General features: G+C 40.1%; 1 protein-coding gene across 3 annotated transcripts; it reads right to left on the bottom strand.

Moving 5' to 3' along the window:
- Positions 1 to 15: 15 nt before the first annotated feature.
- Positions 16 to 15342, bottom strand: rundc3b (RUN domain containing 3b). Of its 3 annotated transcripts, none has more exons than XM_073484869.1 (11): positions 15128 to 15342; positions 9293 to 9408; positions 8611 to 8744; positions 6598 to 6683; positions 6259 to 6348; positions 5020 to 5100; positions 4435 to 4609; positions 3938 to 4095; positions 2206 to 2355; positions 1442 to 1560; positions 16 to 1205 (listed from the first exon to the last, which is right to left on the bottom strand). In XM_073484869.1, exons 1-11 carry the CDS (start codon positions 15220 to 15222, stop codon positions 1060 to 1062), a joined length of 1350 nt encoding a protein of 449 aa, XP_073340970.1. In that variant the 5' UTR covers positions 15223 to 15342; the 3' UTR covers positions 16 to 1059. The 3 variants fall into 3 exon arrangements, with proteins under 3 accessions (XP_073340970.1, XP_073340972.1, XP_073340971.1); XM_073484871.1 differs by having other exon boundaries at positions 2172 to 2355; positions 15128 to 15323; XM_073484870.1 differs by having other exon boundaries at positions 969 to 1205; positions 6259 to 6345; positions 15128 to 15323.
- Positions 15343 to 16114: the final 772 nt, after the last annotated feature.

The raw sequence follows: 16114 nt of genomic DNA, 5'->3' as shown, positions 1-16114 counted from the left end.
CACAAATTCTCACTGTTTGAGCAAGTGGAGTTTATTCAAAACGAAGGATAAAAAGGCAAACAAATCCAATAAAACATCTGCTGTATGTCTGTGCAAATGGCTGCTGTAACAAGCTAAAGGCAAAGTCATGAGTTCAGTGTTGAGGTACAAATTACATTACAGTGATATTCTGCAAATAAATGTTTTTCTCATTCTCAAAATATCTGTTGAAACACTGATCATTTGTCAGTGTTGAGTTTCAGGAATGATCTAGCCATTAAAATACTGCATTTTAATATTTAAAGGGAGCAATAACAATAATAATAATAGGCTGTCTGATAAACCCAGAACTGAAGGGTGAATATTAGTTATAGCGATCATTACCTGAGAACACAATCAGGTGATATTGATTTATGCACGACATAAAAAAGATTCAAGGACATTTTCACCTGAATGTGAGACAGTATGCGAAATCTTGAATACAATCTGATAAAAGTGGAGGCAAAGTCACCATCATAAATCAAAGAAATTGCTATATTAAAAACAATTCGGTGGCAGCAGTAACAGCACAGCAGATAATAAAAGACCCTGTCAACGGCAGGAAATGATTTGCAGTGACACAAAGAGACTAAACACTGACCGAGGCTCACAGCATTTTGTGTTATCTCCTAAACTCTGCTCTGATCTACAGAAAAACATGTTTGAGAGAGGTGAGAACACCTTATCATCACTGTCTCCTCAACAAAGTAATTCTTACATCAACGTTCTGTTATTTTATTTCCAAGAAAGGTAAAAACTAATGCTCCACGGATAAAAAAACAAAAAGAAAAACACCAACAGAACAGATTTAAACATATTGATGGGTTTACAGCTGGAGATTCTCCGTGAAGAGTCAGAGGTTGTTTCAATTGTAATGGAACATTAATAAGACATTATTCAGCCTGAAGGAGCCGATTCAAAACACATGCTACACCAGACTCTCAACTCCCAAACCTGACTTCCATCTTAAAGCTCCGGGCTCCACGTACAGAACATAAACAATATCACACACATTTAGAAAGTTCCTGGATTGTCTGGTCCCTATGAAGGAGTGACGCCTGGGCTGCTGATCTCTGTCGCTGGACTGGCCAAACACTCGCTGGACTTCAGGCTGGCCAGAGACTTGTAGCTGGCGACTGAGGTCAGAGAGCCACACAGACCTCTTAGAGACGGAGTTTCTTCTTTACCTGAACGACATGGTACGCTTGATTCATACTCACGTCAATTAATAATAATTTGTATAGTGCTTTTCAAAACAAGTTGCAAAACACTTTACATGCAATTACAAAAAAAAGCTAATAAAATATGAAATACAAATAAGATGGTAAAACAAGTATCTTTAAAAAGTGAGTCTAAAATACTGAGTTTTTAAAAGTGAGACAATCAAAGTGGAGGCTTTCCTGGACATCAGGAGGAGACGTACCTTGGTGGGGCCAGTGTGGCCCCGGTCTGGCCTCCAGACTCAGTGTGTGTGACGGGTCGAGAGACGTCTGGGAGAGACTCATGTCTGCAGAGAGCTGCTCCAGACTCTGGAAACTCTTCCTGCAAAGAGAGGATAGAGGGTCAGTAATCAACAGAAAATGAATCGAAAATCATTTTTATAATGCATTAATTTGTTCAAGTAATTCAATTAAAGTCCCAGATTCACAAGATGGATGATTTGCTGATTTTCTTATGAATTGTAAATTAAATACTTTCGGGTTTCAGACTGTGAGCCGGACAAAAATGTTCTTTTCACATTTCATAGACTATTGTCTGAAACAATCAAATAATGACAAATAATTTATTTTTTTTCAAATAATTATTGGAAGTGCAACATCTTTGTGGTTTAACGATATCCAGTAACGATACACATACATATATAACAAATAGAGAACATCACCAGCTTGGAATCTGTGAAGTTGCAATCAAAGTAAACATTGTTGCTTCTAAAGTTTCTAAATAATCTATTGTCAATATATCTATATAAGCAACACACCACCAATCTCAATCTAGTTGCTGTCAGCTGCAGTATTATTTCTCTGATTATTTCTCTGATTTTTTCTCTAAGAACAATACTTGTGGGGTTAGCAGTGTAAGAGTAATCCAAGCACTTTATAAATCAGTTAATTAGTTAATAATTAGTTGCAGCCCTAAACGTAACCAAACTAAACCTGGAAGCTGGAGGATGTCAACTCATCTACATACTCCTCCCACTGTCCCCCTGCGCTCTTCCTGTAAAGCAGCGTGTCCAACGCAACAGCGTTGGCGTCCAAGGCGACGGGAGACGGCCACTGATTGGTCAGATGGGCTGTCAACTCTTGTCTGGACCGCAAATCGTTGTTCTTCAACACCGTCCTAAAGACAACAGACAGTGGCCAGGGTTACAGACAATTTATTGACTAAATAAACTCTCATTCAAAAAATATAAAAGCAGGGGAGTTGCTTAGTCCTCTTCCACGGAGTCCGCCATGTTTCTACAGTAGCCCAGAATGGACAAAACCGAACACTGGCATTAGAGAGGGCCTTTCACTTTTTTTTTTTTTTGCATTTTTAGGGGTACTGTACGTTCTCCTACTCATTTGGAAGAGGAGGGTGAGGCGAGGAGTATTCAGTTGGTTGGATGCTACTAAATCCTACACACAGGACCTTTAATATTTGCCTTTGTTTCTTCTCAAATAAATAAAATAAACAACAATTCAAGGCTGTGCAAAGACTACAAACATGATATCTCTGGCATCCTTTTTGTTTGGTTGTTTTTATTTTCTTGGTTGTTCATAGCTAATCACAGATATATCAGTATTGGCACCAATGTGTACCAAGATAAAAGTGTCACCAATAACATACATAGTTGGCAGGTTTTGTTTTTTTTTTCAAATTTAAAATGTCTACCTCAGTACTTGGTTACACTAGTTTGTCAAGCATTGGCGTAAAAGAAAATAGAAAAGAACACCAGCCAATAGATCATTATCAGATTTTCCAAGTCAGAGACATTAGCTTCTGTCTCAAAAATGCTGCATCTGTCTGGCTCTACAGACTATCAGCTACCTCGTCCTCCCTGACGAAATCATAAACCTGCCGTAAGTTGTCACACACAGTCAATCTTCCATATCCGTCACTGTTTTTAAAAAAATCAAAGTCAATCCTTTGAATTGATTGTGTTTATTTTCATCCCTTCCTTCCTCTCTAAATACTCTCAGAAGCCCCTTTAACAAATGAACTACTAGCCTGAAATTGTCCGGACGTTACCTCAAGGAGCTTTATGTTTGAACGTAAATGTCTGAACCAGTTCGTCCAGACATTTAACAGACCTATATTCCTTTCCACATTTTCTTTGATTATTCAACCAAACCAACCCATCTGAGTCTTTCCATTTCCAGACAATCTTCTGTTGTGTGCTACATTTGTAAAAGGGCAATTCACTTTGTATGTGAAAACAGCTTAACTCACGCTGTCGTTCCTCTGACTGTATTCACCATCAGAGCATCTCTTTCTATCAGAGCCTCATGCTTCATGTCACTTTGCTTTTCACTTTCAATCTGCATTTGAAAACATCCACTGACTCATCACACCAGCTTGAGACTGCAGCTTCATCTCTAAAGATCATGACACAAATCCTCTCGACAGACCTTGTAGCCAACTCTGAATTAGTGATCAAACCGAGAAAGCGTTTTCTCACAGATTGGAACGTAAATTAAACTTAATGGAAAGACACAACGCTGATGCAGCTCTACCTCGTGGCTAAAAGCAGCACTGACTGCGATTGATTCGACAACACACAAATAACAAACCACCTGCAATCTCCAGGCTTCTTGCTGTGCACTGAATGTCAAATTCACAGCTGGGTCTGCTGCAAAGACCTCTCCACCTTATCATCAGCGACCTCACATGCACTCCCTAACAAACAAACAAACACACACACGGTTGGTCCTGAACTTACAGTTGGTCCTGAAGCTCCAGTACAATGTACTCAAGCTGTTCTTTCTCCAGTGAGTGGGAGATGTGTGTGTCTGCCAGGCTCTGCTGAAGGGCTTTGTTATGAGATACAGCCTCGGACAGCTGGACTTCTCGGAGACGGACCAGCTCTTCCAGGTAACCCTGAGACAAACACACGGACAGAGCACACACACTCTGTTTTTCATTTGTTTGTTTGCTGCCATCAAGGCGCTGCTGTTTGAATTGCACAGCTGAAATCTTTGTTTTGGCTCAAAGCAAATTAAATAACCAGAGAGAAGAGGCAGCCATGAATGAGCCACAGAGGGAAGAAACATTACAGATGCTGTATATGTGGCACTTCCTCCCAGCATTTCACAATTCGAGCCTCTAATTGTCATGCAGACATCAAGGAAAATGTCACACTGGCATATATTACCATACAATTTGTTTATCCCAAAATAACAGTAACGTCACACACACACACACACACTGAGGTGCTACCTTCTGCTCCAGCGCCATGCGATACTTCTGCTCAAAGCGTTTGCACTTGGTGACCAAATTGCTCTGCTCGGTGAAGATGGAAGCGGCGGTGGCCATTTTGTCGGGGGTGCTGCTCTCGCTGCCGCTGCTCCCCATCGTCCTCATCTCCTCCTCATCGCTGCTGATGCTGTCCGCACTGCACGAGGAACAAACATATTAGTACTCCTCCGATAAAAAAAAAAGCTGAAGTCTTGCTTTTCATAGGTTTTTCAACACATCTGCTGTAGATGCCGATGTAAATGTCATGCAAAGCTGTTGTTATTTTCAAGTTGTTTGGAGACTAAGTGGAGGGCAGTGGATATGGCAAGTTTAGCATAAAGTCTAATGAACTTACAAGAACAATAGCGCAGGTAAGTTACATCATTTTGAACAAAAGAAATTTTAGTCTAAATTATAAATATAAAATGTTATTCTTAAAAAAAAACTCAACAAGAACATAAGGGAATGTGTTTCCATCCTGCATGTAAACGTTACCTGTTTATTGAACAGTACTGGCTGAACCTACACTGATGACGAACTGTGTGATGAAGAGAACTATTTGAATACCTCTGAGTGAACTTCAGGTAAGGCGTGTAATCAATCACAGCGGGGGAGCTGCCGTCCACACCCTCTCCTTTCAGACAGAAGCTGAAGAGAGAAGACAGGATGGAAAATCAAAGCTCAGTCTCTTTTTTTAGCTGGTTCACAGCTCAATATTCGTATTGAATAATTTAACTGGACATCAAGTGATGCTCAGTGACATGACAGTGTTCTTGCATCATTCCCCTGACTTGAACTTTCCAATCACCTTGATGTAGAGATCCTTGGAGTTTTACTTTGTCTTCTTCGTGGAGGTTTTGCCAAAATACTGACTGACTATAAAACAACTGAAAACACAGACTGTACACAGACGACCTCTAGTTAACCATTTGTGTGACCTCCAAACCCCAGTGTCCAGTGTTATATAAAAATGTCCAAACTAGAGATGTGAACCCAACGGCAGCTTTACCAAATGCACGGGTTTCACACACAAAAGTGAGATCTCTTCTGCTTATCTCATCTAAGACAGTATCAACACGTTGCAGTAAAGACAATCACATTTGTCCCAACTTGGTGAGGACGAGTTTGTTTTTGTAGAGACAGAAATGTTGAATCTACTTGATGGTTATTTTTGAGGACACTGTAGTGTTCAGCAAATGTCCCATTAAGTGTGTTTAATCTACCATTGAGGAGCTTCCTGGTGTGAGGTATGTGATTTATTATTTGAGGCCTTCTCTCTTGACCCGTCACATAATTCTGCAGCGTTTGCAAGTGATGCACCTGCATCAACTCTCTGGTCTCGTTGTATCTCTGGTAGTTGCCTTATATTGCTTTAAAAAACTTTTAAAAAATGATGACCAGAGCCCGCAACACTGTAATTTACTAAAGTCATTACCTGAGCCAGATGCATTAGTCTGAAACACCGCAAAATTATGTCACGTGGCGACAGCCTAAAAAGTTTTTAAAAATCTGGTATTTCTGGAACTTCGTCCAGGTTCTAAATATTCTGTACTATTTCATCTTTTATGTATTTCTATCAGTGAGGAGAAGCAGCTTCTTATTCCATCCACATTCTTATTTTCGCCTCTATTAAGATGAAAGCCTCTCGGCTCACCCTCTAAATTGGTAAAGAGATTGTTATATTTCTGATCCTACTTTGCCAAAATCTACCTCGTGCAGAGAAAACTAAACACTGGCTTTGCAACGGGGAGAGAAAGTAGGACTGAACAAGAACAACCGTAAGAAACAGCAGAACGTGATGAGCACCTGAAGTCGATGGTGTTGAGTCCGATGAGTGTGTCTGCCAACAGCCCCGCCTCCTCTCCCAGCATGATCGCTCCGTCTTCGTAAAACCTCCTCCAATCAAACACAAACATGTGAGCACATTATTATGAATTCAGCTCACACTCCTCCAGAAAACTGACTGGGAATTAAATACAAAGTGGGGCAGACAGGTGCAGCTGCAAGATGTGCGCTAAGTATGTAAGAAGATGTAAATGTATCCTGCAGCACACTGATGCTGGAGACAGACAAATCCTACATACACTTGATTTGATTTGGTTGAAGAGGAAACTGTGTGTACAGTATATGAACAACATTAAAGACCTGGTGGTTTTGAAGTCCCTCAGTGCAGATGAGATGTACTCTGATAATCTTTTCTCCATCAGGACCACTCTGATCCACGCCCTGCCCTGCAGAGAGAGATACCAGTGTCACTGAGCTGAGTGGAAGCTTATATCACATAAATAGACCACCAGCAACACAGGATGTTCAGGATAACAGTATAAGAGTCTGCAGCCATGATGAATGCCCTGTGAAACTATACACTGTATTACTGTTGCTTTTTGTGCATGGCTTTTAATGTGTTTAGTGTTTATGTTTTGCTTGTCTGTGACCTGCTAGTTTGTTATTGTGTCGTAATTATTATTATTATTATTATTTTATTTCTTATTTTTTTGTCGATGTTGATGTTGCTGCATTAACGTTGCTTCTGTTTTATCTATAGCGGCTGCTGTTTGAGCTGAGTTTATGTCAGCATGTGTGTGTATGTATGGACTTTTGCCTAGTTCTCTGCCTTTTAACCTTTATTCAGATTTAGTTTTCTAATCTTCTAATGTATTATTTGTATGTTGATAACTAAATCATTTCATTCTCTTTTAGGGTGACTCTTAACATCAGTCCAGGGACAGCAGATGTAAAATAGCCTTTTGGCTAATTCTGGCATGTTTACATTTGTTAAAATGTTTTTATTAATGTGCATTGTCCCTGATTATTAAACCTTTAAATAAATAAATAAATACATAGGCACAGCAGTGCTTTGAGCTAAATGCTAACATCAGCGTGCTAACATGCTCACAATGACAATGTTAACATTAAGCAGGTGCATGCTAGCATTTGCTAATGAGCACAAATAACAAGAAGCAGCTGAGGCTGATGGGAACTGTGACTAGTGACCAAGTGATTGCGCTGGATTGAATTGAAAAATAGACAGAAATGGTCATGAAATGAAAAATTAAGTGATTATACAGTATATACTTAATTTATTCAGGAAGTCACATTGCGATCAAGATCTAATTTTCAAATGAGACCTGAGTACAGAATAAAAAAAGTACAAAAAATAACGACAAAGAAATATTATATCATCAAGTGACTACATTGATTTAAAGCCATTCACAACACAAAATGTATCAATCAAGGAAAGTGTCCTCAAGGGCAGGGGTAACAAAAAATGAATGAAAAAATGACAGTAATGAAAATGCTTACAAATTTATAATTAAAGTAATGAAATGTGTGTAAATTAAAAAACAGAGTGACAAAATGTCAATGGATTTGATAAACGTGATTGATATTTTGTTGCTCTGATGATCAGCTGGGCTGTGTTACTGTCTGCGGTTCATCAATCACAAAACCCAAACACATTTATCATTTCCAGCAAGCAATTTCTGTTACTTCCAAAATGTCAATAAAAATCCACATCATGTTGTTGATCATTGTTGCTTTTTAAATATATGTTTATGTGCTCCTTGTTTTACCTACTTGTACGTACATAATACTTCTATGTTTAATTCTACCTTACCTATACCTTACAGCTCTGTGGTCCTTGTTCTGTTCTTGTCAAATTCAAAGGAGTCAAATCCCTTGTATGTGTGCACATAAATAAAGCGGATTCTGATTCTGTTAAAACTGCAAAGCTGCTTTTTTTTATTAATGAAAAGAGTTCATGACCCGAGCGTGTGTGTGTGAGACTAAGTCTTTTTTCTCACCTACAGCCTGACTGCAGAACAATATTAGCTCCGGTTGTTTGCTCTCTTGCCCTCGGGGTAAGACTGAGTCACATTTCATGAGCATGTGTTTTCTTAACATTTTTTTTTTACCTTGTTCGCTTTGCTCTTTTGTAAAGCAATAATAGGATAAAGCACAATAAGCGAAAATCACAACGCCCGATTGTACATAGTGTGTGCGTGCTGTAGATCAGAATACGTTTGGACTCAAAGTAGAAGATTAATCAAAACTAACTTTCTGTTTTAATTTAAATGCTCTGTTGGCATTCAACATTTTTTTTCCCCTCCTTGCCGCCTACACTAATTAAATCTGATCCCTGGACAGTTTCATCCTCACTTTGGCTCTCGATGATCGCACGTTCTCCATGCTCTCGATGCTGCGGATGCAGTTATGAGGGACTTTACTGCAGGCGGTTTTTATGTAATCCCAGAAACTCCGAGGGCTCTCATAGCCAAACCAAGTTGTCTGACCTGACGGAAAGAGAGAAGGAAACAGAGGTTTTTACAAGCTTTTGTCTTCAATTATAGTGCTCGTGAAGGGCTTTGTTAATCAGAAATTACACCTAAGTGATATTAATGGTTCACTCATTGGACTTCATTTCTTTTAGTGGTTGTCAGGTGGAAGACAAAGACAGGGAAGGTCTGGCTTCAATCTAAAGTTTAAAAATAGGAAAACACTGCGTATGACGCTGGGAATACTTTCCACCAGTGTCCATTTACTTGACACTAATCTCAATAAAGGGAAATGAGATGACGGTAGCTATCTAAACTCATGACCTAAATGGATGAGTCATTGTAATTTCACGTTCAACTTTTGCATGTCTGGGTCCTGATGGGTCAGCGGTAAAAAGACACATAACCACAACTTCCTCTGCTCTTGACAATCAAATGATGGCAAACTGCAAGAAAAATAGTATTGCATTCTCCAGTTTTAATATCACACATGTGTTTAAAGTCAATTTTGGTGCCAGTTATGCATCTGCATGTATGCGTGTGGATGAGAAGAGGGTTGTTTTTACCTTTGAGTCGATGACTGAGGATGTGCTCCAGGATGGAAACGAAGTTAACGAACTCTGGAGATGAGTCATCTATCGTCTCAAAACAGGAGCGGTCCAGCATAGTCTTCACTGAAAACCTGAACACAGAAGATGATGCACATACTGATATTAAGATCAGCAACTGGACCTGGAGCTTAAAAGGCAGCTTCACCAATTTTACACATCAAACTAAAAAGACTAAAGACTAAAAATGTACAATTCATAGACTGCGAGGAGCTTTATAAGCATTTAGGAGGGTCTCATGAAAAAGATTCTGCTGGTTTCATTGTGGGAATTGTAGGATCCTGACTTTTTAGAGCTTGACATATACTAAAAAGTCAGCATATATATTTACTATTCTTTTTTTTAAAAAAATGTGTCTCTTGTAAGTCCCAACTTCATGGAAGTGAGCTTCCTTTGAAATGTTTGAGGGACATATCCACATTTTCTTACACTGACATTTAAAGGGGCTCTGTGGAACCGTGTGTTTTGCTGGAAGCCAGTCGTTACTTTATGTTAACGGACACCGTTTCTAAACAAAGCTACTGTTGCTCTCTGTTAATGGAGCGAAGAGAGGCACTGAGTCAAGAACATGCATGAAGTCGCATCCTTTGGACTGTCGTGGAAAATCCAAGTTCTTCACAAAGAAATCCACAGACCAGCAGCAGTAAACAACTTAAACAAATTGTCAACAGGCTCACATATGGCCCATAGAAAAGTGACTTATACATAGAGTCCCTCTAAGTATCCAGTGATAAACTTCTTTCTTTGTTGCTGATCTCAGACTTGAATGATGTCACAGACGAAGACACACTCAGACTGGTACTGCACATTTTAGCAAATGCACAGAAGACCAAACAAACAACAAAAAGAAGAATCGCCTTCATTTACATAACTAAATCCACTGAAGACTATTTTCATTAATCTGAACTTTCTTTCTCTCATTAATTAAAAGAGACCAAAAAATAAACACATCTGGCCTTCACAGTTGTAAAGAGGCTTTGATCAATCTCCTGTGATAAAAGCAGTCATAGCGTGCCGCCCACTATGACTGTCATGTGCACCGACCGACTCCGCCTAATCTGATTTCAACTAATTAGACAGGAAGGAGAGTTAATTGACAAGGCTGCCATGTGTGTCGATGCGTGTGTGTGTTCAGAAAATACTGCCAAATTGTGCGGCGCTCTTAGCGTCAGCCAAATAATCTGACTTCATATCTCTCTATCTCGTTGCTTAGCAGCACGGTGACCACAGTGTGTCTTCCTGTGAAAGAAGACAAAACTGATTGATTTCATCTTATTTCCATGAAAAAGAGAAAGGGCTTTAATCACATATCATGCATATTAGCTATCAGACACTGTGAAGAACAACCCTGCTCTGTACAGCAAATTAGACGAACTGATTCACTTCTCTGTGTAGAGTATATCATCTACACACATGGACTCAATGTGAGAAAACTGAAATTTCCTGAAATAAACCGTGACCAGAAAAAACACCTTATTATACATTATTCTGCTCATATTGACTAATGAATCATGAAGTTTAGGACACCTGCAGCAGACCACCCAGTCATCAGGACATCATGTTAGCAGCTAACGTGCCTGCAAACCACAGATATGTCCAAGGTGTCACATCATGTTATCATTATATGCTTATTAGCTGACTTTCACATTGGAGGGTGGGGGGGATGGTGGGCTGCCAACGCTCTGGGGACATTTCCAGACATTTTTATGGCGACCAAAACAGGTATTTTAAGCCAAACCATGATGTTTTTCTGACCCTTACCGAGTGGTATTTGTGCCACATAAAGAAACGCTAAATTTTAACTTATTGGAGCTTTTGCAGAAACCTAATTATCTAACATTTATTCTGACCCTACGATATCAGCCAGGGATGATAATCGGTCTACACCTAGTTTTTATTCCTGTATAAGAGTGTTGTGTTCTGTGTTTTATTCCTAAAAAGCCTCGCCAGGGACAGAGACTGTAAAAAATTAGCCATGGCTAGCAGTTCTATATACATTACATCAGTTGCGTTTTTATTTAGATGTAACAATGACTACATGTATCGTCACATTATACCAGTAAACACATTTTTTTTTTAATAGTCAAATGCATTACAGAGAATACATTGGACATATTTAGACGCAAAATAAATAGTTAACTAACTGTGACAGACTGAAATATAACAATTTTACTGTCATACCTGAGGGGACCTGAATGCAACTGTTGGGTCAAACTGACTGATCTGACCTGAATAACGCCGTCCTTTAAGTCTCAATACATCCACAACACTGTCTGCCCACACAGATGGATTCAAATGTTACTCCTCAGGTTGTGTTTTTGTGTTTTCGGCACGACAACTCTGAGTGAACAGTACTGGCGTTGAAGATGTGACAGCTCTGTTGCTATGCAACCGAAAACAATAAACGACTTCAGCTTTGTTCCCTTTCTAAAAGAAAAACAGATGAATGATTTTTTTTCTGTTTCATTGTTGTGCTCATGAATGAGAGAAGTTACAAACATCCACAGACTCTTGATGTGAGAACTAGTGAACATAAGAAGGGGCCATTCATTCACACCTGGGCTCACCTAGCCCTAGAAACCCACATGAAGGCCGGTTCACACATGTCCTTAACGACTCTGTAAGGACACTCCCACACAGGGTTTAAAAGCCTGCAACTCCCCTCCAGTTAGTTAGAACTGAAGAAGCCTCTTGGATGATGAGAGGTGAAACGTCTTCAAGTCCAGCTGCCTAAGATACAGCACTTAGATTTACCATGACCTGGATGACTGAGAACCTCTATCAACATAAGAATGGGCATTTTATACAGCATAATAAATCTTACAGTGAACCGGACAGCACTTGAAGGCGGCACAAAGACATTTTGAAATGTGACAAAAGGAAAAGCTCATGTGTAAATGACCTAATTAATGATGGTTTAATTCCATTTAGGCTTACTGGGACTCTTGAATAGAGCAGAGATGTCAACAATATCATTATTATTATTATTATTATTAGTAACACCTGTGCCTTTCCTTCTGTGACAAATGTCTGGTGTGGAAAAGAAGCTGTCGAGGTAGGTCTCACAAAAAAAGAAAAACTTCAATGGCGATTCCAGCAGCCATGATTTAAAGAGACGTGGGTGTGATCAGGGACATTTATCACGGCATCAAAACTAGTTAAGAGGCTTGTTCAGCCTGAGACACCTGACCTACACGTCTGCAGAGAGAAGCTGTATTGTGGACTGATTATTTTAATTTCTTCAGGTCAGTTACATCAACAGATAAAGTCTCAGTTCACTATTCATCTCATATACTTATATTTCTAATTCATTATGTTTATTTTTTTACAACAAGGATGATGGTTTTAGCTGTTATATTAATATGAGTGTGTCTCACACCTCTGACTGACAGTGTGTACAAAAATAAAGAGACTGTGATGTAATCAGCGATGATTACAGGCCCGGTCAGAATAAACATGGAGGGTTTATGAAGGAGAGTGAAGCCGGTGTGTTCACCTGCTCAGTGTTTAATGTGGACAAAAACATTTGAAGAATTGGAATCTCATCCACAGAAAAACAGACAAGATATCTCACTCAAGCTGCCAAACAACGTGCTATATGCATAACAGAGAAATTAGATTAAAAAAAAAAACAACTGGCACCTTTTCGATGGCAGGTGTGCAGTTGTGTTGAAGGCGACCGCAGCAGCTTCATTAGAGTCGACTTCCAGCAGAGATCTACTCTTTTCCGAAAGCTTAAACCCCCCCAACAAGCAGCAGTCTGCTAATGAACCAGTCAATACACACTCACACTGTGCAGGCAGCCATTATTCAAAACCACTGAACTTTAAGCGTCGATCCTCAAGTTTCCAAAGATACAAAATACAGCTCACGAATTTGGAGTTTGGTCAAATGTGCAGACAGACAGATTTTTCTCCCAGTGACACGGTGGTTTAAAGCAACATTTTGTAACTTTTCTACCTTAGAATAACAGCTCCAGAATCATTTTGATGGGACAGTGTCTTATAACAGGGTGAATGGTGTCTCTGTCGTCTTGTTTCTGCACTACGTTACTTCAGTGAGAGGGTAGGGTCACAGCATTACATACGTGTTTTCATCACAACATTGTTATGACGTAATGGGTTTTGTTTGTAGTTTGCACCTACATTACGTCTGACAAATTGTTCAGAGCTGGGATTTGTATTTACGACAGTGCTGTTGCTTTAAAAATCACAATCCCACCGTTACGCCTTATCCTGACATTTCAGTTGTTTGTTTTGTCCGACCAAGACATCAAGTTTATTATCATATTTAACAAAGAAAAACTTCAAATCTTTACATTTGAGAAGCTAGAACAGGTAAATATTTGACCATTTTGCTTAAAAAATGACTGAAATGACCAATTAACTGAACAGATTCTGATTAATTTTCTGTCAACTTGAGTTAACCTCCATAAGATATCATCTCGCTGTGTGGAAGGAGATGAGCTTGACAACCTTAGAGCTACAGCCTAACTGAGGGGAAAATGTATGTAACAAGTTGATTCTCTCAGTTTTTCATCTTCTCTTCCTTCATTTTGCCGGTTTGCCATCACTCGTCTGACTCTTTCCCTCCTCCGCTCGTGCCAGTCCGAGAACTGATGGCTGGTGCGGAGGCAGAAACAGACGGGAGAGGACCAGACTGGTCAGCAAGCAGCTCCTGTGTCTAATTACTCTCCATTTACATCTGTTTTAAATGACAGTAATGGAAGTAGGACTACCTGAGCATACTGCGAGACGTGTCCCTAAAAAGGCTGAGCAGACACCAGCTGGAGCAGGTGGTGCATTATCAGTTTGTTTTCTGAAGTACACCTCCATTTCTTCCCTTTTCTCTGACCCCTTCCTACTCTTCGGTCCTAAACGCACCACAGGGACTATCGGTTGTTAACTGACATCTGCCAGCAGCACAGAGAGGACCACAGATCAATACTCAAAGAAAAGCGCTTTCCACTTCAGAGAAGGAGAAACAGGCAGGCGACATGTGTGTGCACACCTCAGCATCTACTGCTGCTGCTTTCTCCATATTTTTTGCCCGGCTTATCATTTATGAATGCACCGAGGAGAGCAAGGTCGTGTCCTCACCCGTGTTGTTTTCCTGAATGTTTGTTCTGGAAAAACACCAAATGTTCGCGTCTTTAGTAGACTAAATATTTGAGTTTGGAGCAAAAACAATCAAACAAAAAAAAGCACTTATCTGCTTGAATAATACACTGCTGGTATAATGGAAGAGGAGTTTAAAACTGTCTTTGGACCATCAATAAGGGGACATCAAACAAAAGATATAAATCCTTTCATGAATACAAAAACAGAACATTTCTTTTTGATGGCTAATCTACTTGTTTTCAAGCGGCTGGGTTGTGAATGGTGGAGGAATTTGGGCTCAGTATTTCTAGAATCCTGGCCTAATCCACACTGAACAAATTATGAGGGTAATTAAAGCTGAAATGTGAATGCATGAATGTTTAATGAAGGCTTGAGGAAGCTGCTGCTGCTGCTGCTGCTGGGCGTCAATGTGTGCTGGAGAAAGTGAATGAATGACAGAGAAAACACACACACCATATGTATCTCTAATGTATTCTCTAATATTTGAATGCAACTCATCCCACACACACACACACACACACACACTTCCCTCTTTTTTAAATGCTTATTAAATCATATTTTTAAATCAGGATGGAGTCAAAATAACCTCACTTAACAAATCTGCCGTCAGAGACCCAGACGCTGTTTCATCCTCCCTGTCATTAAAGGAAAGATCAATGTGAGGGATTCCCACCTGCACACCGTCAGCAGGTTCCTCCTCTCCACCGCGGCGCTCCTGCCCGCTCCCCGCTTGCGGATGAGATGCAGCCCCACGCCGAGCGACGCCATCCCCGACCCGAGTCCGAGGCTGCGGCCGGAGGCGGTGCGTTTAGTCCCCGCTCCGCTCCCTCTGCACCAGGGGAGGACCAGCTGTCTCCGTCACCTCCGAGGAGCACACGCTTCTCAGCTGGAGGAAGGAGGGGAGCGACGGGAGCCTGGGTCAAGACAGATATTACACGACTTCCGGTGGGAACTTTCAAAATAAAAGTTCACTCTCCTCATCCGAGATGAAAAAAATATAGTTATGTGAAAAGTACAGAAGCCCTAAAGGGCCATGCATTCATACATTTTATTTCCTCCGTTTTCCCGTGATAACGAGTTAATTTCATTTGTTTTCTCGAGATCTCGAGTTATCATCTCGAAATAACAACTGCCGTTTTCCTGAGATAACGGGATAATTTTCTCGAGATCTCGAGATAACGAAACTTTGTTTTCCCGAGATAACGATATAATTAATTCGAGATCTCGAGATAATGACTGTGATATGATTGGCCTGAGATTATGGAGACGCCCGGGACCACGTAGCTGGTCAGCTATGTAGTTAACGACGACATCAGGATCACTTAGATTGTGCCGCGGATATAGCTGAAGTCTTGCTAACCGTCTTTTTAGATTATGCACACTAATGTGTATATTATCTGTAATAGCAAGGCATAATGCTATTTCAGCCTGTGTCAGGCCTTGATTGAAAAGATATGTGACGCGGTGATCGATATGCTCCTGCTCCTCTGACATTGCTACACTGAATGATGTTTCTTGCAATGATTTTATATACTACACTATCGTTTTGTTTTCTCAAGATCTCGAATTAATTATATCGTTATCTCAGGAAAACAAAGTTTCATTATCTCGAGAAAATTATCCCGTTATCTCAGGAAAACGGCAGTTGTTATTTCGAGAT

This window comes from Pagrus major, chromosome 17 (assembly GCF_040436345.1).
Source record: "Pagrus major chromosome 17, Pma_NU_1.0".
In the NCBI taxonomy this organism is placed as follows: domain Eukaryota; kingdom Metazoa; phylum Chordata; class Actinopteri; order Spariformes; family Sparidae; genus Pagrus; species Pagrus major.
This window is presented reverse-complemented; position numbering and strand designations above follow the sequence as displayed.

Coding starts and splice junctions, on each gene's coding strand:
- rundc3b (XM_073484869.1), bottom strand. CDS start 15,222: ATGGCGTCGCTCGGCGTGGGGCTGCATCTCATCCGCAAGCGGGGAGCG. Junction 5,101..6,258: donor CTCAACACCATCGACTTCAG/GTGCTCATCACG, acceptor TTCTCTCTTCAG/CTTCTGTCTGAAAGGAGAGG. Junction 1,206..1,441: donor GCCACACTGGCCCCACCAAG/GTACGTCTCCTC, acceptor CATGTCGTTCAG/GTAAAGAAGAAACTCCGTCT.